Here is a 19,710-nt window from a genome sequence, read left to right on the forward strand (position 1 = left end):
GAAAGAGAGCGGTTCTAACGCTCATCGCGTCCGACTCGCCGCAAAAGTTTGCGCGTTGGCCAAAGGGTAAAGGCAAGCAGCCAGTAGCTTAGATAGCGGGTTGAAACGGTGCCGTACTGACGTCTGGGGAGGAAAAGAAGGAGGCGGAGAAGCAGACAGCAACACTGTAGTTATATAGACTTGATATCTGCACAGATATTGCCGCAATGCGTGCGCGAAAAAAAAAAACCATGGTTCGTATGGATGACCAACAGGGCGGGTTGATGTTTCAACATTCAACGCCGCCCTGGCCATCAAGGCCCCGCATCTCCTTATCGACACAGCAGCAGGGCGATGACATGACCTTTTCCTTACGACATCATATCGTGTGCTTCCAAGAACGATGGCGCAGCGCCAGCCATATACCAGGTCCAATGTCCATGTCGGGCGTAAGGCCTGGCAATATGACATGAACGACAAGGCAAAATGTACGGAGTATGAGAAGGGGCTGTTGAGGTGATGGGATCATGGCCTTTATCATGATCGCTTTAGACCCCGAAGTAGCATGCAAATCACCATACGTTCTCCAGCAGACGAAACCACTTTCTGAAAAAGTTCATTCCTTGTAGGTGCACGGAGGTTGGTTGTAGTTGGTCAATCCCGCCGCAAAAAAAAAAGGCGGCTGGCTAGCCGGGTCCCTTGGCGCAGGAAGCGACCTACATGGAGGCCAACAGGGGTTGAAGATAAACGGATGAGGGGGGAACGAAACTGCACAGGAGAGTCCACGGTTGTGGACATCGAGGTTGCTTGTCTGCTCTTGGCACGTAGCATTTCCTTTGCGGTTAATGTGTGAGCGCAACCCAAACTCTAGTGATGCAATTCGACATGGGCATCTTTTATTGACCCCACGTGAATGCCTTTGCTTTGAACAGAAGGGAGAGCACCTTGCTTGTCTCGCAAGCACGATTCTCTTCCGTAACGACCGCAACCTCGTTTACAAAACGGCAACAGGGAGTGTCACGTTCGACACATGTACACGAGTAACGATGACCAAGGCGCATGACCGTCAACCCGATCGCATGCACCTGTATGGTTACGCATGGGCTTTCAAAATGAAGACGAACCATTCATCACCCCTCTGATGGGCAAAGTCGCCTATGCCCTGCGCGATTTGCAGGGGCCGTACTTGGTGTCCAGGATGCAGCACAGAGGTTTGAGCACCGACGCCCCTTACCGTGCGCACAACACGCATCACCGGCTCGTTCGCCGCTGAGTCGTTGAACAATGCACTGACCCTCGCCCGGGTCAGGACATGCTTCCACTGCCGTAGCGGCGGGGCGCGTGTCGCCTTGCTACGCAGTGCCTCGCGAAGTCACGGACAGTGCAGGGACGCAGAAGGCCCCGGGCGACACGGCGTTGGGTCGGGTTGCGCAAGGCCTGCTTCGCAATCATCTACATTTGACGCAGGTCATGCTCGACGGTGAAGTAGCCTCGACCAAGTACGTAAGTGTTAGCCAAGAAGCCGGTGTAAATTCGTGGGTAGCCGTTGGGCCAAACGGCTAGAGTGATTGCTTAGAACTCTGTGAATTGGTAACCAAGCTCTTCTGGTCTTTCTTATTACTAGACTTCTATGCGCCAATATGAATGATGAACCCTGCCATCGCCTCCTTTCGTTTTCACGTCCCTCTATGGCAAGACGTCTTGGAGTCCTCCAAGGCAACTCGCAACATTGCTTCGCATCGCACAACCATCAATACGAAGTACTAGCAGACAGACCTTCCTGGGACGGGAGGAAAACCGACCACCATGAAGCACCTCGGCCTCGCACTCCCATCAACGCTGCTACTGCTGCTCTTCAGTGGCGGGAGCCACGCGAAGGGAAGACACTGGATGAGTGCCCTCGACGGGCCGCAGGACTTGAAGACGGCCCAGGTGTCCGTTCAGGAGTGGAACGGCAACATCACGGGGGTAAGTGAGCACTGGGCTTCCGGTCGACCCCCGTTTTCTCTTCCCATATTCCACACCCCGTCTTGTCCAAAAGCAGGCGTCCGGGATCCCACGTGAAGGTGAAAGCTAATCAGAAGCTTCCCCCGGTACCCGTCTCGCGATGCAGGAATGCTCAGAAACCACTCAGAGATGCGAATTTTCCAACTTCGCGGTAATTGATCCTCGGTACAACTACAACAATGGCCAGCCCGTGAAGTTCAGCCATATAAAACGTGGCCTGCCTTGCGCCAAGGATAAACCGGTAAGCAATGGCGCGGCCCTTGAAGATGGCCAGCAGACACCAGCCCATTATGATTGGAAATAAGTGACGGGATCTTGGGCTGACCAAGAAACCCCCTTCTCTACCGATATATAACAGTGCAAAAACCCGCCCGGCAAATGCCAGCATCCGGATCCCAACCGCGCTGCAGATTGCACCGTGCCCTGGAAGGCCGGAAGCACGCGGCAGGCCGAACCGTCTGTGGCACCTTCGTCGACCGGGGGCCGTTGATACTGCCGTGGTGCGGGGGGAGAGCCTATGCTGTATCTGCAGAGAGCTCCGGCTGGCGGTAGACTCGACCTGCACCGGGGGCGTAATGCAGTGTGCAACATCATGCGGGAGGTTGAAGTTGATTGGGGCGAGGATGCATGCGTTGGTGGATATTTTCCGCGGGGTGGGGGATATGGAGAGACTTTGACGAGACTTGAAAAAGTAGAATGACTTGTGTCGATGCAGTTTATCGCGATGTACCAAGCGACGGATACCCGCTATGCGGCAAAGACGAGGCAGCCTATAGAACTCAAGAAACGGCTCAATTGCTATATCACCATGGTTAGTCCAGTCACCAGCACGACGTTTCCCTTGTGTGTTCCACCACCCGCCCTTTCTCCCTTGAATAGCTGACCGATGTCCTCAGCGTCTTGAATGTTCTACTTCTTCGTCCTCCTCCAGTCCTCTTCTCGTACGCCTCCTCACAACAGACGTTACCATGCCAAAAAGAAGAAGATGAAAGAAGAAAAAAGACATTAAAAACGAATAGCACCCAAGGTCCATGGCCAAGTTATGTCATCTTCCCCTTCACCACACAGTAGATCAGATACTGGCCTCCCCTCGAACACTCAGCCCTCCTCCCGCAAATATCCAACTCACCACATGACCCTCGCCGCGCACCAAGAAGGGTAGGTCAAAAAAAAAAAAGAAAATACGGAAGAAGCCGCCAAACGCACGGTTGAGTACCCATCTCCGGTGCGTGCGTGCCCAACCCACCCAGCAAGACACGCACACGCACACACACACACACACGTGCCATGTCGCTGAAACAACTCCAGGCCCTACCATTTTGCAAATAAGCACAGGCATCCGGGGAAGCGAAAAGATAAGAAGGACAAGAAGAAGAAGAAGAAGAAGAAGAAGGGCAAAATTGGCAAAGCTTTAGTCAAACGACGTTGTGAACGAGCTGTGTTACGGGCCCCATTCATGTAAACGAGTTGTCGTTGCAGCATCATCATCATCATCATCATCATCATCAGCAACGCGCCAGCCCGGCACCGGCGGCGTCAGTGCGTGCGTGCGTGCGTGCGTGCCAGGCTTGAATGAACTGACGTAAAAACGGATTTCATGGAGTGAATTCCCTCTGCACGTCGGCTATGCCATGATATTGACCAGAAAAACCCCCCCTATATTATCCATACAACCCTCCTCTTCCCGCTTCCTTGCCCCCCGTTCTTCTTCTTCCTCCTTTCTTTCCCCTTTTCCACACCGTTCCAACACGGAGCAGGAGGATAACAGAACGGATTACTCTTCGGTTTTTCTTCTTCTTCTTTCTTTTCACAAAACACGACCAATAACGCCCAACAGGACAGCTTTCCTTCCTGGCCCCCCCCCCCCGCGTCCCATTCGGATCGGAAACCATGGCACGAAGCAGCCTCATCCCCTCCCCCGCCTCGCTCCTGCTCCTCCTGCTGCTGCCCCTCCTCGGCAGCAGCCACCCCGGCAGCGGCGGCTTCGGCGACGTGCCGGCCGACCTCCGATTCCACGGCAGCTACCCCAGCGAGGACGACGCCAATGACGCAATCAGAAAGTTCAACTGGAACAGCCTCGGGGTGCGTTAGGGTTATGGTTGTGTCCTTACCCCCCCCCCCCCCCGGGCGCGCGCCCCGTGCCGTTTGTTTTTTTTTCGTTCTTTTTTTTTTGAACCCCCTTTCCCACAACCACACTATACCTACAGTCGTTATTGAACGAGCTCGAACCATTGAACCAAGTAAAACTAAAGAACACCTGCGGGGGGCCGGGGTGGGGGGGTTGTCAACCACCACCACCCCGACTCTTTGCACACGCACGCAGAAATGCGACGACGTAACCCAGACCTGCTGCTTCGAGTACGCATTGATCGTCTTCCCGGAAAGGATGGTCGTCGGGCACCCGTGGGACGTCCATATCGGTGTGACGACGAAACCTTGCCATTCGTGGCCCCGTGTAAGTCCCCCCCCCCTCCACCCGGATCCCTTCCGACCACCACAACCTACATAACCCTACCTACTTTACCCACCTTACCCACCTTACCTACCTTACCTACCTTACCTACCACCAAAGTCAGATTACACCAGGCCCCCTGGCAAGCAAAACAAAGAAAGACACGAAAACATTGAAATAAAGAACCCATATTGGCTAACAAATTTTGTCGCGTTGCCTAGTGCCCTGAGGGGGGCGGCAATTGTCGGTTTTACGAGGTCACAGATAAGAGTGTGTTTTGCCTCTACTAGCTAGTACCGGCGGCTGTGTAGGTTGGTGACGACACGAAGGAAATCAGAGTCAACATGCGCCTCATCGCATCGAAAGAAATCTTGGGAGTTGGCAAGTACTGTTTGTATTCAATCGCAGCTAGGAGCACCAAAGAAAACACTGGGTTATTCAAAGACAGAAACGGATTCGCGGCCAGACCGGATCAATTTGATAGGGATTTGGCCCACCAAAGAAAAACAAGAAAACGCACGCATCAGCAGGCGCGTCATGACCGAGTGATTCGGCCAGCCCGAGTCAAAGTATAGAAACCGCAAAGGCACAATCAGGAGCAACTGGCACAGAGACCGCCGTCAACACAACACCCAGGGTCCAATCACATCACATCACATGTTGACCTCGCCGACGCGCGCGGACTTGTCGCCCAGCCAGTCGTCGCGCTCGTAGAATCGGAATACGAGATCGTAGTCCTCAAAGTCGTGTACGATGCGGTCGACGCGGCGGTACCCACGCACCGGGTCGACGAGTCGCTGCATGGCCAGGTTCTTGAGCGTGCCGTCGCCCATGCCGTAGGGGTTGGCGCCGCGGCCCTTGGCCTCGAAGAGGGTGACGCTGAAGCGGCCGGGGCGGAAGATGCTGACCACGTGCTCAATGATTTCGGCCGTGGTGCGCCCGTTCTGCCCGCTGGGCACGTTGGTCTCAAACGAGGCGTACGAGAAGCCGGGCTCGGGCGTGACGTGCACCGTGAAGTAGTGCGTCGAGTTGTGCGGGTCCGCCTCGGCCGACGCCGGCGCCGGGATGACGCCGTTGGCGGAGAAGCCGCAGGGGCTGAACAGGTAGGCGTCGACGCGGGCATCTGGGTATACCGATGTCGGGTAGACCTGGGACAGTCCGCAATTGTCGGAGACGACGGTGCCCAGGGCGTGACCCTCGGTGGTGAGCTCCTCGGCGGTGAGCTCCTGGGTCGCGCTGGTGAGCTTGGCCTTGGCCTCGTCCAGGTCCGAGTCACCGCAGTTCTCGAACACGTCCACCTCGTCGGGCGGGGTGGACAGGTCGCCCAGGCTGTCGACGGCCGCCTGGCGAGCCTCCCGGGCCTGCGCAGCCATCTTGTCGGTCGCGACCGCACTCGCGTCGGACAAGAAGAACTGCTTGGCATTCTCGGGGTCAAGGTCCGTCATGAGGATCTCAAGCGTCTCGTCGTTGTGGTTGGCGCCGGGCGTGTTGGCACCCGTGGACGCGACCGAGTACTCGGGCGTCGGCTGGCCGTGTGCCTCCGACTCGGGCGTCAGGGGCGGCGTGAGCGTCTGCCTGGGCGACGTGATGTACAGGTACCAGTGGTCACCGTTCATCTTGCCCACCATGTAGGCGCTGCCGCCGCCCTCGAGCGAGTCGTCGAGGTACTTGACCTCCTGCTTCCAGCTGCGGTGTGGGCCGCGCTGCTCGTTGGGGAACAGAAAGTTCTTGCGGCTGTAGAAGACTCGGTACGGGACGGCGGCGGCGCGGATGTCGCCGACCGAGGCGGCCTTGTGGAAGGGGAAGCCCGCGTCGGCGGCAGCGATGTGGAGCAGGCGCTGGAGGCCCAGAAGCAGCGTCGTGGTGCCGCATGTCTTGAGGATGAGCTTGTGGGGGAAGACGAACATGCTCGACTCGGACAGCAGGTAGGCGTCGACGGCCTCGGACTCGAGGACCGAGAGGATCTTGCAGTTGACCATGTCGAGCATGCCGACCCAGGTGTCCTTGGAGACGCTCTTCAGGCCGTTGGCACGGACGCCGCTGGGCAGCGTCGCGGCGCTGGGGGCGAACCAGACCTCGAGGAGCTTCTCGGGCCCCTCAAAGGCGCCGCTCGAGTCGAGGTCTGCCGCGACATCATGATTGATAGTCAGGTGCGGGGTCCCCTCGCTGGGAGAAAAAGTGTAGTTGTTGGGGACCGAGAGGTTGACCATGCTGCTTCCGGAGGCGGGCGCCAGGCGTGAACAGGGACGAAAAGGCTCAGGAAAGGTGTTGACGGTGGTTGTGTTCTTTGCCCGGCCGGCAGAGTCCGCGGAGCACTAGCTGCCACTCAAACAGACCTTGCGGTGTCTGTTTGAGAGAGTAGGCCCACAGGAAGGGTTGGAACCAAAGACGCTGGCGGAAGCCAGCAGCAATGAGCCGTGTGGGAGGAGGCTAACGTCACAGAGGTGGACGTTAAGGGGGTCGGAAGCGGAGGGAGTGGAGGAACAGCTTCTGCGACAGAATGTTGGTCGATTGGAGGGCGGTCCGATACCCGGGGGACAAGTACCGGATCGAGGGGGGCAGAGGAAGCGTCTGCTGCGAGGGCCGAAGCTGAGCAGCGGAGAGGCGGCGAAAAGGCTGGACTGGCTGGCTGGCTGGGGTGGCACGAGGGGTGCTATCCGGGCCTGCGAGAGCGAGACGAACGGTCAGCGCGTTGCACGGAGGAGCGGAGCGGAGCCATGCCATGCCATGCTATGCGGTGCGGAGAGGCAAGGCGAGGCAAGGCAAGGCGAGGCAAGCATGGAACCGAGCGAGCTGACGACAGGCAAGCCTCTCGCTGTGGTGGTACTCACTTGGAGGGACGCGAGAAGAGGAAGCGAAGCGGATCAGTCGAGCGCATGAAAGGCGGAGCGACGCAACTCGGGGAGAAGCAGACGGAGGGGCTGGCGGCGGCGGCGGCGCGTCTCAGGCGACGGCCGTCGGGAGTCTCTTGAGCAGAGACAGACGCGGCGTGAAGAAAAAACCGGTATGTTTATGGGCGCATGGGAGCGTGGGGAGTGTCGAGGACGGCGGGTGGAAGGTGATCGTGTGAGTGAGTGTTGATGTGGGAAGACAAGATTTTTCTCTGCTTCGGGCTGCCCCGCGCCACACTTTACCGGGTACGGAGAGGTAGGTAATAATTATTGGGCGGGCCAATTGCGGTGACGTAGCGGGCCTTGCATTAGTACAGTACGAGGGCGAGGCCACGGGTACCTTGGTCGGTATATATACAACCCCGGGATGATCTGTCAATCAACACGAGGCAAGTAACCAATTAATGCAACAAAGAAGAGTTTGTTGACAGCTCAAGTCAATGGGCGATTGTGGGCGGCACGCAGCGACGCCGGCTGTTGTTGTCGTCGTTGCCTTGTCGCGCTACAAAGTTTGTCGCAGGCTTTTTGTGTTGCGACCACTATACTGTAGGTACTAAGCTACGGCGTCCGGTTCCTGGGGATGGACGATCCAATGCTGGTTGCCGTGGGAGGGTGACGGCGCGTGTGGGTGGGACAAAGACGCAGTCCCTGTTGTGCGACGGCCAGCACCTGCACTGCACGGGCTGGACTGGACTGGGCGCAGCGCAGCGCAGCACACCTAGCCACTGTACCTAGTAGGAAAACCGGAACTCGTCAGGGCAACCAGGCACCTCCTCCAGGCTGGGCTTTAGGGCAGGCTCGGGGTGGCACGCCGGCTGGCCACTGGCGCCGCAGCTGCAGCCCGCTGGACTGAGGTGATATGCTCCCACTGTGACCGGGCAGCGCAGCGCCCATCCACCCATGCAGAGAGGAGGATGGACGGCCCCGTTTGGGCACAAATCGTGTGCGCGCGGGGCATCGGGTTAGGCCTAACTCTGGTGGGGCCCTGGGGCAATGCAGTTGCATGAGCGATGGTTGGCCGCCGCCACGACCGGGCGCCGTGGCCTGGCGCACTATACATCCTGTCACCGGCCTCGTCACACACGCAAACAGAGAAAAAAGACTCGCGAGAATTCGTGCCGCCTTCATTTGGGCGTTCTTGAGCTGCAGCAAATGTGGCTTATGGCCCCGTCAGCGAGTCTGCCGGTTTCCTTCCCACTGCCCGTGTCGGGCGCCTCATCTGGGGGGAAGCTGTGGCCGGCCAGATGCTCGTCCATCCACGTCGCTGCTAGGGCTGTGTTGGCTGTGCGCCTTCGGTTAGGGCATCATCGCTCGATTGCCTGCCTGTCATGTCGGCTCGACGTCGGGAGGCCCTAGCTCCGCGTGCGCTTCACGTTCGTAGACCCCTCGCCGATCAACGAACTGCTCGCGCCCCCCCCCAACCCAGGTACCTGGCCAGCTGGCAATGATCATCTCGCCGCCGTGGCTGGACCTGCGGGCCGCTGCGACCGCCCTTGCTGAGAGTCTTGGTTCATTCGCTCGTATCTGCAGCCACCCGTTTGTTCATGTCGCTTCCGCCGCGGCAATGCTCTCCCGGAGCGTAGTCGCAATGTCCCGGAAGACGTGGCAGAGCGAGCACGCCGTGTACTTGTTGACCAGCATTTCGCCGCTCCCGTCGCCCTGCTGCTGCTGCTGCTGCGGCGCCCCCTCGTCGAGCTCGTCCGCTCCGACGTCGGCCCCCGAAATGTCCTGCCCGTTGACCCGCGTGCCCACGGGATAGCGCGGCCTCGTGCCCTCCTCGATGAGGGCGATGAACTGCGCGTCCATGGGCACCGACCCCAGAAACGGCACCTTGAACTCGTCGGCCATGGCCCGCCCGCCGCCGGAGCCAAAGATGTCGGTGCACTCGGAGCAGTGCGGGCAGACGTAGCCGCTCATGTTCTCGACGACGCCCAGCACGCGCACGCCCGTCTTGAAGCAAAAGTTGAGCTCCTTGCGCACGTCCGACGTGGACACGGCCTGCGGCGTCGTCACCACCACGGCGCCGGCCACCTGCCCGGCCCGCGCCTCGGCCTGCAGCGTCTCCACCAGCGAAATGTGCTCGTCGCTCGTGCCCGGCGGCGTGTCGATGAGGAGGTAGTCGGTGTCGGCCCACAGCACGTCGCGCAGGAACTGCCGTATCATGGCCGTCTTCTTGGGCCCGCGCCAGACCACGGCGTCGCCCCGGTTCGGCAGTAGGAAGCCCAGGCTCATGGCGTGCAGGCTGCCCACGCCACGGACGGGATCGGCCTCGTGCACCGCAACGGGCGACCAGCCGCCCGGCACCTGCGTGACCTTGGACGACTCGATGGAGAGCATGCGCGGGATCGAGGGCCCGGTGAGGTCGACGTCGAGGATGCCCACCGAGTGGCCCGCGAGGGAGAGCGAGAGCGCGAGCTGCGTCGTCACCGACGACTTGCCGACGCCGCCCTTGCCGGAGAGGACCTGCGCGTGGTATTGTTAGTTGGTTTCGCTTTGTTGTGGTGATGCGTGAGAGGCAAGGTTGCGGGTGCGCACCAGCACGATGTGCTTGACCTTGGCCAGGCTCATGATGTCGGAGGGGCCGCTGGACAGGCTCCCAGGTGTGCCAGGCAAGCAGACGTCGGAGGAGCGGGATTGGCAGGTCGGTGTATGACGGTCGTGATGTCTGGGGGAAACCAGATTTTGCCAAAGGAGAAAGCTGTGCCGTCGGCTCGGAGACGTCGGCGTCGTGCTGATTTCAAAGCAGCCGAGTGCACTTCATCCGGGCAATATGGATGGACGGAATTGCGCCGATGGGCGGAGGGGCCGCCACCACAGCGGTAGTGGGGTGCACTGCTCCAGGCTGCTCTTGCCATTGCATCAGCGCCCGTGACTGAAGCGGGCCCCCCGCGAGGGGTCCTGTCCAGTGGGGGAATGGGCAATTGCTCAGTGGCGGAGAAGGCTCTTCGGCCCGCCGTTCCCGCCCTGTGGATTGCTTGCCTCTTTGGGAGCCTGCAGAGCCCTCACTCCAATTGCTGGACCAAAGCGATCAGATAGTCCAGGCCAGCACCTCCTAACCCTAACCCTAAACCTTCATCAACCCTCAACATGATCGTCTCGCGCCTTGTTACATCACATCACAGATCGTCGCATGCCCATACAAAGCAGTTTGACAGAGAACAGCCGCGTTTTATTTTCTCAGTCGTATCCTGTGTCGCTTTTATTCTCGCGCCCACGACTCCCGATTGCTCTAGAGCGCCTTCGCGTGTGTCGCTCTATATCCTTGTCCTTGTCTTTCATGCCTGCTGTCTTGTGACTCTTTGTATGTCTCGCCCGCCCTGTATCATGCATGCCCCAAACGCCCCAGGGTATAACCAAGCGGTCCTGCCGGCTCGGTCGACAAATCAACAACTCCCCGCCTCCCCATGTGCCGCGGGCCTCGTCATCATAACAGAACGTGAAGGGCTATTTTCGTTGCCAGTGAGGGTATCCGCTGCCGCATGCGCACAACGCATCATAAGCACATCCATGCTATGCATATAACAAAAAGAAGAAAAAGAAAAGAGCTGGTAGCCGTGACGACTCTCAGCCGCCGAAATCGCCCATCATTTTGGGTTCAATCGGCTGAGAATTGGGTCCTCCGCTTCGGGCGGTGATGGCGGTCTACTCTTTCACCTCCTTGGAGGACACAAACTCGACGCTGCCCTTTTCAAAGACGACAATGGGTCGGTTCCGCGTCCCGTGGCCGAGCACGGTGCCCTTTTCGCCCGCCGCTGCGGCCGCCGTACCGCGCAGCGGGCTGACGAACCTCACAATGGGCCCGCCCCCGACCGTGAAGCCGATGAGTTCGGCCTCGTGTTGCGCCTCCTCGTCCCCGATGCTCTCCTCGCTCGGCGATGCATGTATCGTGTTTCTGCGGTGGCTAGTCAGTGGACGTTGCTATACCTCCTCAACTGTCCAAGCGGTATCTTGGGGACGGGGGGAGGAACGGAAGAGAAAAAAAAACACGTACGCTTGGCTCACTGTCGGTGTCCCGACAATGCTCGGTAATGTCCGACTGCGCTTCACGTTCTTTATCCTCTTCTTGGTGCAGTCGTGGAAGAGGTGCATGAACCCGGCAATGACGAGCACGGGCGTCCCCAACGCGAGAGCCCACGGCCTGCGAAACACACACCGTCAGCACAAATATGCACACTCCCAATCTTTGCCTGCTTGGATTTTGATTTTGATTTTGACCGCCCCCCCCCATTGGAGGACGCCAAGCGCGTGGTGACGGTACGTACGGGTGCTTGCTGTCCCTTAGGGAATGCAGCATGGCGAGGATGGTGCCGACAATGGCGACCAGCGAGCCGACCTGCACCATGGCCCACGTCGACCAGAAGAGCGGCATGAGTGGCTCCCCGTCGCAGAACTGCACCGCCAGGAGGGCAAAGGCCTCCATGACGACGAGGACGGTCGAGACGCCGACGGAGCCGAGGGCGATGAGTATGTACGTCCGTATGCTCTTGGCTCGCTGTCTCGTCTGCGGGCCGTGGTTCTCCAGCGTTTGTTGGGCCCTACATGAAGCACACACACACCATGTTAGTTTTCCCAGTGCCAGCTGTTTCAAGTTTTGTTTGTGGGCAAACATCGGATGTGAGGAAGAAGAAGAAAAAAGGAGCAGTTAACTGGCTGGCGGCGTACTTGGTGTATATCCATGCCGCGAAGAACAGCACGCCCAGGTTGACGACAAACAGAACCCAGTAGATGACCTGGAACTGCCACATGGACATGTGAGAGGCGAACTCGGCATAGTGCTTGCACAAGGCAGGATCTGGCCCGTAGCTGCCGACCATTGTCGCGGCCGACTCTCTGTAGTATTCGTGTTGGAAGGCTGTTTGATGTCGCCACGGTGATGTATCGTCCAGCGGATGTCGAGTTGAGAGACTGGGAGAGTGTGTTCGGCTCCGGGAGGTGTTGAGATGGGTTTCGGCCGAGAGAGGGTCTCTACAGACGTATAACCCAGATCCAAGCACTCTTGAACTGGCGGCCAGGGGGCGTGACCCAAGCCCTTTAATACTTGCAAACCGTAGTAGTTGTAGCAGCAGCTGTAGTAGTAGATATAAGCATCTTGCTAAACTAGCACGGATGGGCTTGGCTTCAATGTGGTACACTCGGGGGTCATGGGGAGGCAGTACGTAGTGGCATCGACAGGGACCATGACCGCTTACGTCGACCCCGACGCTTCCAAATCGAGCGAGCACAACTGGAGGTGGTCAATGATGCAGCCGCCGCCCCCCTTTCCCCCCTCCCTCCGGACTGGCACTGGACTGGACGACGCGCAATCCCAAGCCAGGCATGTGTCCGCCAAGCCTCGAAAGGTCTCGTCAAAATGTGCCCGACGACGGCGGTGCCAGCATTAGCGGACATGGATGGGTGCATGTGGGTGGGGGGAGGGCAAGAAGCGTGAACAATACCTGAGGGCTATGTGAGACATGACGGGCGCTGCCTGGAATTGCGCATTGCCCGGCAGCGGCGTCCTTCAAGGGAAGGGCAAAAAAAAAAAACTAAACTAAAAAGACTCGGACCGCTGGGGACGGCTGAGACAGCGAGATCTTGGCATACAGGGCAGGTAGTCAGGCAGACAGGCAAGCAGTCGACGTTTTGACAGAGACAGCGGACAAAGGCATTGATTTGCGCGGGGCGTTTTACTGCGTACTAAGGCTCTAGAACTGCACTGTCAGTGCAGTGCATTTCTCTTGCAACACGACTGAATCAACCCGACGGTACCAGACGTTGATGCAGTAGGTAGTATCGTATCGGTGGCGCAGGGGTTCGTCCACCAAACAAACATGTCTGGAGCCCATCAACGTTGCTAAGTTGGTAACCTTATCAGTTACAAGCTCAAAGGCAGAGGGGGCGGAGGGGCGGGGGGGCAGGCACTAACTAACTGCGCGGCAGTTGAAGATGGCGCCAAGGAATCATGACGGGAGCGGACGGTATCAGGTGTGGGATACGTGGAGGATTGGTTTTTACCGGGGATGCTGCGGAATGCCGCATTGGGGGGGTTGGGGGTCTGGGGAGGAGGGTGTTCGGACAAGTATGGACGGGGGTTCCCTCCCGCTCCGCGCGTTGCAGACGGAAGAGCATTGATCTTGGTGCGTACGTAGCCCACTGCTCACATCAGTCTCGTCACTCTCTGGGGGCGGTTCCATACATGGTGATCGGATCGGAGTTGTGGGCTCTGATCGAAAGGATACTATATCGAATACTGCGCATGGACAATGGTGGTTTCTGGGTTGGGAGCTGAGGTGTTGGTGACGGTTGACTCTGTAAGTCGACTTCACCACCTACCTCATCCTCCACCGCTCTAGCACCACCACCGGCTGGCCGGGCTGTGCTGCTGATTGATGGATTGCCCCGAGGCGGAGCGTGTAAGCCAAGCAACCCAACCCAAGACCAGGGCACACCAATGACAACCCCTGCGACGGTCGCGATAGGGAAAGTCTACCGGCGGCGCTGACGCACCCGCGCTTCCCGCCATGCCAGCCCTCAGCCCTCAACTCTCCCCTCCCTGTCACAGGGCGGAGAGAGAAAGCGATTACGAGCTGCCCACCGCCGCCGCCTCCTCCTCCTCCGCCATTGGTGTGCCCCCCATCCTCGGCGGCGCGGCGGCATCTGCCCTGTCCCGGGCGCCGCCGAGATTGCGGCGCCGGCAGTTGGGCGGTCCGTCCATCCATCTCCATCCATGTCCTCCCTACGCACATCGGGCTGCATTGACTCGCGTCTTGGCTTCTTGACGCCTGGGCTGGGCTGGGCGCACATACGTTCTTGGCGGGCGTACAATGCACGACGTTATGTATGTATGTACGTACTCCCGTATGTACGGGCGGCATGTAATTATTTGCGGTAGTCAACGTAGTACGTTAGTACGTTCGCCAAGACCCTCCGGGCGCGCACTGGGCTGCGGTTGAGGCGGTGATGGTTGTTTGCAACACAGTCGGCCCCCCCCCTGTGTTGTTGTCGCCGGCTCCGGACTGGACCGGACTGGAGAAGGGAAGAAACGTGCTCACCCACCCGGCCGGCTGGAGCTAGAGGGGGGGATCGACACGGGGCGATGCAAACAAGGGGGGAAGAGGGAGGGACGTTGGGGTTCACTTCTGGAGAGTTACATACCGGCTGGCTGCCCACGTGCATCCATGGAGCAGGAGGCCTCAGCTTCTCTCTGCTGTCGCGACGAAGAGCGAAGGGAATGGCGTGCTAGTGAGTACGCAAACAAGACGAAACAAAGACCAAAAAGCACAGCGCGCCTATTCTTGCTAACCACCACAGTCTCACGTTGGCGAAGCATGGACAATCCGGGACGAGCAAGTCTCACCAACACAATGCGGCCAATCTCGCTCACTCTTCTTCACTCGCCCACCACAAAAACAAAAAAACTCAGACACATTCGTCATGGTCGGTCGCACACACGCACACACGCACGCGGCGCAGAACACCATGCCGCCGCCATCCATGGATTATGCTTACATTTAAAGTTGACGTGTGTGTGAGACAGACACCCAGCAGAGCCCAGCGGCGCACGCACCCGCCACTCGGGCATCCCCCCCCTTCCCTGCCTCCACAAACCCACTCGGTGCGACGATACGTACATGGTTTTGGCTGGGAGCAGCGGCCTTGCCTCCGGGGCACGAATGGTGATGGTGATGATGATGATGTGTGTGTGTGTGCCCTACTAGCAGAGCCGCTGGGTTGCGCCCGCGAACACTTACACACACACAGGCTCTCTTGGCATAGAAGGGACACAAATACGAAGTACATACATGCCTACACCCTACAACACTGGTGTAACAGAGGGTAGCATCGTCGTAGCATTAGCGTTTGCACGTGCCATGGCGCTCGTTTCTTGGCGGGCGACGGGCGGCGCATCAGTTGCCATGGTGTTGCGTCCGTACCTCAGTAACATACACACATTTTTGATGCTCGCCGCCTGCACAGCCGCAAGGGTCGCCGGTCGACCGGAGCCCCTGGTTCAATGCGCTGGCGCACACACAACGCTTGCGCGCGCTTCAGCGTTTGCAGAAACAAAACGATGAAACGCACCCGTTTGGCCCAGTAGCAGCACACTACGTAGCCGCAGCCGCCAGCAGCAGCAGCAGCAACTCAGGTTTGTCGGGGGCGCTGTGATGCCCGAGACACGAAACGCGGGCCCGGCGAGCGTCCGCCCGCCGCCCGCACCACGTCAGCACGTGCGGGCATGTATGCAGCTGGCTGCGCGTCCGATAATCTAAATATTGCTGCGGTTCTACGGAGTACATAGTACTACTAATGTAGCGGATATTTTCCGAATCGCTTCCCGCGGGGAGGAGCCCGGCGCGTTAACGGTGGAGAAGAGAGAGTGAGCGGCTGGCTGATGGCCAGGGTCAGGGGTCTCACAAATCTGTCCAGCTTGGCGCTGGGCTGAAGTGACGAAGCCGAGGACGAAAAAGATGACGCTCCCAAGTGGTATATACGCAGCTTAGTGTCTTACTGTCATGGGTCAGGCCTATAGATAAGGTCGGCGTGCGGCGTAACTAGCAGTATGCCGAGAGAGATTCACGGCGCACAGGCGGTAAGATGGAATAAACAGACGGATGATAGCCACAGCGCGAGAGAAGCACGAGAACCCTGATGGACACCTGCCTTCTTTTTACCATTTTTAGATTTTGCTTCCGATGTCACAGCCAGATCGGTAGTTGATGAAAGAAAGAACCGGGGTGAGTTGCAGGTCGGTGAAAAGCCAGCACAGACCGGGACGTCCGGTGTCGATCGATCTACGTATTCCTCGACTCAACCAAGGCATCCATCTGTCGGTCTGTGCTGCCGTTGCTCTGCTGTCGCAATTCCGCGCCGGCGTTCCGATTCCTTCCAACCCCATCTTCCGGGAAGTGTCCCTGTCCCTGACGTAAACTAGCTGTCCTGGGTTGATGGCATCAAACAGTCCAGTATGTCGGTAGGCCGACCGGTGGCGATCCCCGGAACGAATCAGCGGCGGAAAGTTCTCTTCCCGCACCGCGCCGCCGGAGAGGGCCGGAGAAGAGGAGGGAGGGGACGTTGTCAATCAAATGCTGTCTGGGGAAAGGGGAAGGATGAACGGATGCATGAGGGCTTGGCAAGTTCAACGCCTCCCATGACGTTATCTCGCGGTACAATGAAGATGATGATCTGGTCCCGATCAACAGATCCGTTGTACGTACACATCTCGTATTCGAGTTTCATCATGGATGACGACGCGCAATATCAACAAACGCGACCATGTGGAGAGAAGGAAGGATGTACAGCAAGTACACACTACTCCTTGTTTCTTGGCCGACGTGCATGAGGAGATATGATTGATGCCATGATGCGTCATGTCAATGGCGCCCGTCCGCCCGCCCGCCGTTCGTCCACCTGGCTCTACGCCTGAACCATGTGCCGACGCCCATGCTCATGCCTGTGCCCATCATGCTCATGCTTGTGCCCATGCTTGTGCTTGTGCTTCTTCTGCTCGCGACTCGCACGGCCGTGAGCATGGCCGTTGCGACGAGCATCTTCCTCTCCATCAGCGTCCATGCCCTCCCACTCCTCATCATCCTCCTCCTCCTCCTCCTCGTCATCATCATCATCATCATCCTCCGCCCATTCCGGAAACCCATCCTCAAACAGCTCCTCCAGGCGCTCCCTCCTCGTCCCCTCATCCAGCCCCTCCTCACGCATCACCCCCTCCCACCGCGCCATCTCCCCCTCCGTCAGCAGGCACGCGTCCAGCATCGCCGCCAGCGCCTCCCGGTCGAGCCCCTCGCCGATGAAGACGAGCTCCTGCCGCCGGTCCCCCCACTCGCCGCCCTTGCGCATGTCGTGCCGCACCAGCGCGTCCACCTGCGGGTCGCCCGTCGCGTACTCCTCCGCGGGCAACGTGCAGAACCACGGCCGCCCGCCCGTCAGCGTGAGCATCGCCCCCGCCTGCGACCAGTCGCCCGCGCGGTGCGGCCGCGTCGCGAGGAGGAACTCGCCCTTGGAGCGGAAGAGGCGCCGCAGCGTGGGGTGCGACCGCTTGTTGGCGAGGATGATGTCGTTGGCGGGGATGTCCAGGGGGTCCTCCTCCGCCGCCGCCAGTTCCTCCTTGTGCTCCTCCTCGTCAGTGTCCATCCCGATGTTGTCGACGGCCTGCATGGACTGTACTCCATCGTCGCCTGTGCTTGTTTGTGCTAGCACCTTGGCTGCAGTCGGTGAGGGCGCGGTGCGGGCCGTGGAGGCTGATTGAGCGCTCAGGGGAGAGGTCCCCAGGAGACCTGTGCTCGCGGAGGATGAGGGGGAGGACGAGGACGAGGAGCGAGAGCTGTCCGAGTGTTCTTCTTCTTCATCATCCAGCTGGCCCTGCATCTCGACATCGTCCGTGCCATCCCCCCCGTCCTGCATGTCGTCATCACCGTCCCCCTCGTCTTCGTCATCGTCATCGTCCTCCTCCTCATCAGGGTGCTCCATCTGCAGGATAAACTTGTCGTACAGCAGCGCAAACAGGCGCCGGGGGTGAAACGGCCTGTATCGGCTGTAGATGAAGCTCTGCACGTTGTACTCCTCCGTCTCGGGCTTGGGCGTCAGGACGTTGCGCCCGTTGACCTGAGCGTCGCACGTGTCAGTGAAAACAACGCACTTGCACTTCAGCACGCACACATGCGAACTAATGACGTGCGATAGATGTATCCCAGCGAGCCGGGAAGAGCAAGCAAGGGTAGGTGAACTGCGGTTTGAGGAGGGCACACGTTACCTCGCGAACAGTCATGGCGTGGAGATCTTGCAGCCACCCGTACCCGGACTGTGCCACGTCCAGCTTGAACAGGCCTGTGTTGACGAGCTCCTTGACGTCGACCTTGCCGTACGACGCCTCGATGATCTTGGCGCGGTGGTTGAGCCGTTTGATGAGGCCGCGCGTCTCGTTTTTGGTCTCTTCATTGATCTGTGCACGGGGGGCGGTCAGCTGCGGGCTGGCATCTGGATGAAGACGGGTTTAATTTGGGGGTTTGGGATTGATGGTGATTTAGGGACTTGAGGTTGTTGCTCCCTCTGTGCCTGCTTGGGGCCACGAACCATGTCGGTCTTGTTCAGGATGATGACATCCGCAAACTCGATCTGGTCGACCATGAGGTCAGACACGGTGCGCTCATCCTCGGGCGTGACGTCGTCGCGCCGCGAAGACAGCAGGTCCGCCGTGTCGAAGTCGTTCATCATGGTGAAGGCGTCAATGACCGTCACCGTCGTATCCAGCTTGGCAAACTTTTCCAGACCGCCAGCCTTCTTCCTTATATTCCACCCTAGTTAGCACAGCACAGCACAGCACAGCATAGCAAAGCGCAGCGCAGTCTGGGGAGGGGGAGCACATACAGTTGCTTGAGGACCTTGACCATGCTTTCGTCGAGCTGCGCCGCGCCCGGCGCCTCGGCCATGTCGCCCATGGTCTCGGCCAGTCGCGCGTCAAACGTCTCGGCGACCTGTTCCGGCTCGCTGATGCCGCTGCTCTCGATGATGATGTAGTCAAACTCCTGCAGTTGGGCGAGGCGCACCAGCTCCTCGAGGAGATCGCCTCGCAGGGTGCAGCAGATGCAGCCGTTTTGCAGTGCGATGACCTTTTCGTCCGTCTTGGTGAGCTGGTGCGTCTTCTTGATGAGCGCGGCGTCGATGTTGATGCTAACATGTACCAGTACCCCGATGTCAGCTTGCGTGCTCGGATGACTGAATGAAGCCGACTCATGGCCCCCTTGGTCAACACTCACGCTCCAATGTCATTGACCACCACCGCGATGCGGAGGCCATGTTCCGTCTTGAGGATATGCTGAAGCAGAGTGGTTTTGCCAGACCCCTGACTTTGTTATTAGCAAAGTCACGTTGCCAAAATGGCGACATATTGATACCGCGCAGCATGGTCAGTCTTACCAGGAAACCCGAAAGGAGAGTCACTGGGAGCGGCCTTTCAGGAACCTGCGTCCTCCTGGCTCCATGTCCTTTTCTAGTCTTCTTCGAGATGGTCCGCATCTTGCCTCGCGCGTTTGTCATTCACACAGAACTTCTTCACGACTTGTCTGATTTTGAGCAGGGGAAAAGAGATACGATGGAGCAAAACGAATTGTGCGCGTACGCAGCCTCACTTATATACATTTCGACGGCCAAACACTCCCTCGAGGGCTGAAACCTACTGCAACCTCCCGTCTCTGCCCATGTAAGTGCTGAGGCGAGGTACGTGATGCGGGTCATCAGGGTTCTGGCGACTGACCATCAAGGTATTGTGGGTTATCAGCGATTACATCTCGGCGCCAGTGATTGGTCCCCAGATTGAAAGGAGACTTGCGACTAAAGCCGGGGTTTGCTTGCGCCATTCCCGTAACTGGGATATGCGGCCATCTTCGCAGT

General features: G+C 58.8%; 5 protein-coding genes across 5 annotated transcripts; 1 reads left to right on the forward strand and 4 right to left on the reverse strand.

The window, feature by feature from the left end:
- Positions 1–1,785: 1,785 nt before the first annotated feature.
- JDV02_005720 (uncharacterized protein) lies at positions 1,786–2,290 on the forward strand (the record flags this gene model as incomplete). The annotated part of the gene is made up of 2 exons (XM_047987037.1): positions 1,786–1,947; positions 2,093–2,290. 2 exons carry the CDS (start codon positions 1,786–1,788, stop codon positions 2,288–2,290), a joined length of 360 nt encoding a protein of 119 aa, XP_047843021.1.
- A 2,518-nt stretch (positions 2,291–4,808) lies between these two features.
- Positions 4,809–7,525, reverse strand: SPE2 (Adenosylmethionine decarboxylase). Its single transcript, XM_047987038.1, has 2 exons — positions 7,270–7,525; positions 4,809–7,101 (listed from the first exon to the last, which is right to left on the reverse strand). Exon 2 carries the CDS (start codon positions 6,646–6,648, stop codon positions 5,092–5,094), a length of 1,557 nt encoding a protein of 518 aa, XP_047843022.1. The 5' UTR covers positions 6,649–7,101; positions 7,270–7,525; the 3' UTR covers positions 4,809–5,091.
- Positions 7,526–8,433: 908 nt separating this feature from the next.
- On the reverse strand, positions 8,434–10,104 carry CFD1 (cytosolic Fe-S cluster assembly factor cfd1). The gene is made up of 2 exons (XM_047987039.1): positions 9,865–10,104; positions 8,434–9,792 (listed from the first exon to the last, which is right to left on the reverse strand). The coding sequence occupies exons 1-2, from the start codon at positions 9,895–9,897 to the stop codon at positions 8,872–8,874; spliced, it is 954 nt and encodes a 317-aa protein (XP_047843023.1). The 5' UTR covers positions 9,898–10,104; the 3' UTR covers positions 8,434–8,871.
- Positions 10,105–10,492: 388 nt separating this feature from the next.
- On the reverse strand, positions 10,493–12,635 carry JDV02_005723 (uncharacterized protein). Its single transcript, XM_047987040.1, has 5 exons — positions 12,486–12,635; positions 11,992–12,395; positions 11,592–11,864; positions 11,321–11,467; positions 10,493–11,221 (listed from the first exon to the last, which is right to left on the reverse strand). Exons 2-5 carry the CDS (start codon positions 12,141–12,143, stop codon positions 10,972–10,974), a joined length of 822 nt encoding a protein of 273 aa, XP_047843024.1. The 5' UTR covers positions 12,144–12,395; positions 12,486–12,635; the 3' UTR covers positions 10,493–10,971.
- A 3,922-nt stretch (positions 12,636–16,557) lies between these two features.
- JDV02_005724 (uncharacterized protein) lies at positions 16,558–19,462 on the reverse strand. The gene is made up of 6 exons (XM_047987041.1): positions 19,237–19,462; positions 19,077–19,162; positions 18,688–18,990; positions 18,394–18,604; positions 18,074–18,262; positions 16,558–17,925 (listed from the first exon to the last, which is right to left on the reverse strand). Exons 1-6 carry the CDS (start codon positions 19,354–19,356, stop codon positions 16,723–16,725), a joined length of 2,112 nt encoding a protein of 703 aa, XP_047843025.1. The 5' UTR covers positions 19,357–19,462; the 3' UTR covers positions 16,558–16,722.
- Between the last annotated feature and the right edge of the window lie 248 nt (positions 19,463–19,710).

The sequence above is a fragment of the Purpureocillium takamizusanense genome, chromosome 5 (assembly GCF_022605165.1).
Source record: "Purpureocillium takamizusanense chromosome 5, complete sequence".
Taxonomy (NCBI): domain Eukaryota; kingdom Fungi; phylum Ascomycota; class Sordariomycetes; order Hypocreales; family Ophiocordycipitaceae; genus Purpureocillium; species Purpureocillium takamizusanense.

What these genes read in the sequence shown, in the direction of transcription:
- SPE2 (XM_047987038.1), bottom strand. Translation starts at nt 6,648, where the DNA reads ATGGTCAACCTCTCGGTCCCCAACAACTACACTTTTTCTCCCAGCGAG.
- CFD1 (XM_047987039.1), bottom strand. Translation starts at nt 9,897, where the DNA reads ATGAGCCTGGCCAAGGTCAAGCACATCGTGCTG. An exon ending in AGGTCAAGCACATCGTGCTG is followed by an intron (nt 9,793 to 9,864) that starts GTGCGCACCCGC and finishes TACCACGCGCAG; the next exon opens with GTCCTCTCCGGCAAGGGCGG.
- JDV02_005723 (XM_047987040.1), bottom strand. Translation starts at nt 12,143, where the DNA reads ATGGTCGGCAGCTACGGGCCAGATCCTGCCTTGTGCAAGCACTATGCC. An exon ending in GCGGCATGGATATACACCAA is followed by an intron (nt 11,865 to 11,991) that starts GTACGCCGCCAG and finishes TGCTTCATGTAG; the next exon opens with GGCCCAACAAACGCTGGAGA. An exon ending in ACACCGACAGTGAGCCAAGC is followed by an intron (nt 11,222 to 11,320) that starts GTACGTGTTTTT and finishes TAGCCACCGCAG; the next exon opens with AAACACGATACATGCATCGC.
- JDV02_005724 (XM_047987041.1), bottom strand. Translation starts at nt 19,356, where the DNA reads ATGACAAACGCGCGAGGCAAGATGCGGACCATCTCGAAGAAGACTAGA. An exon ending in CTCTCCTTTCGGGTTTCCTG is followed by an intron (nt 19,163 to 19,236) that starts GTAAGACTGACC and finishes TAACAAAGTCAG; the next exon opens with GGGTCTGGCAAAACCACTCT. An exon ending in GTCAAGGTCCTCAAGCAACT is followed by an intron (nt 18,605 to 18,687) that starts GTATGTGCTCCC and finishes GTGGAATATAAG; the next exon opens with GAAGAAGGCTGGCGGTCTGG.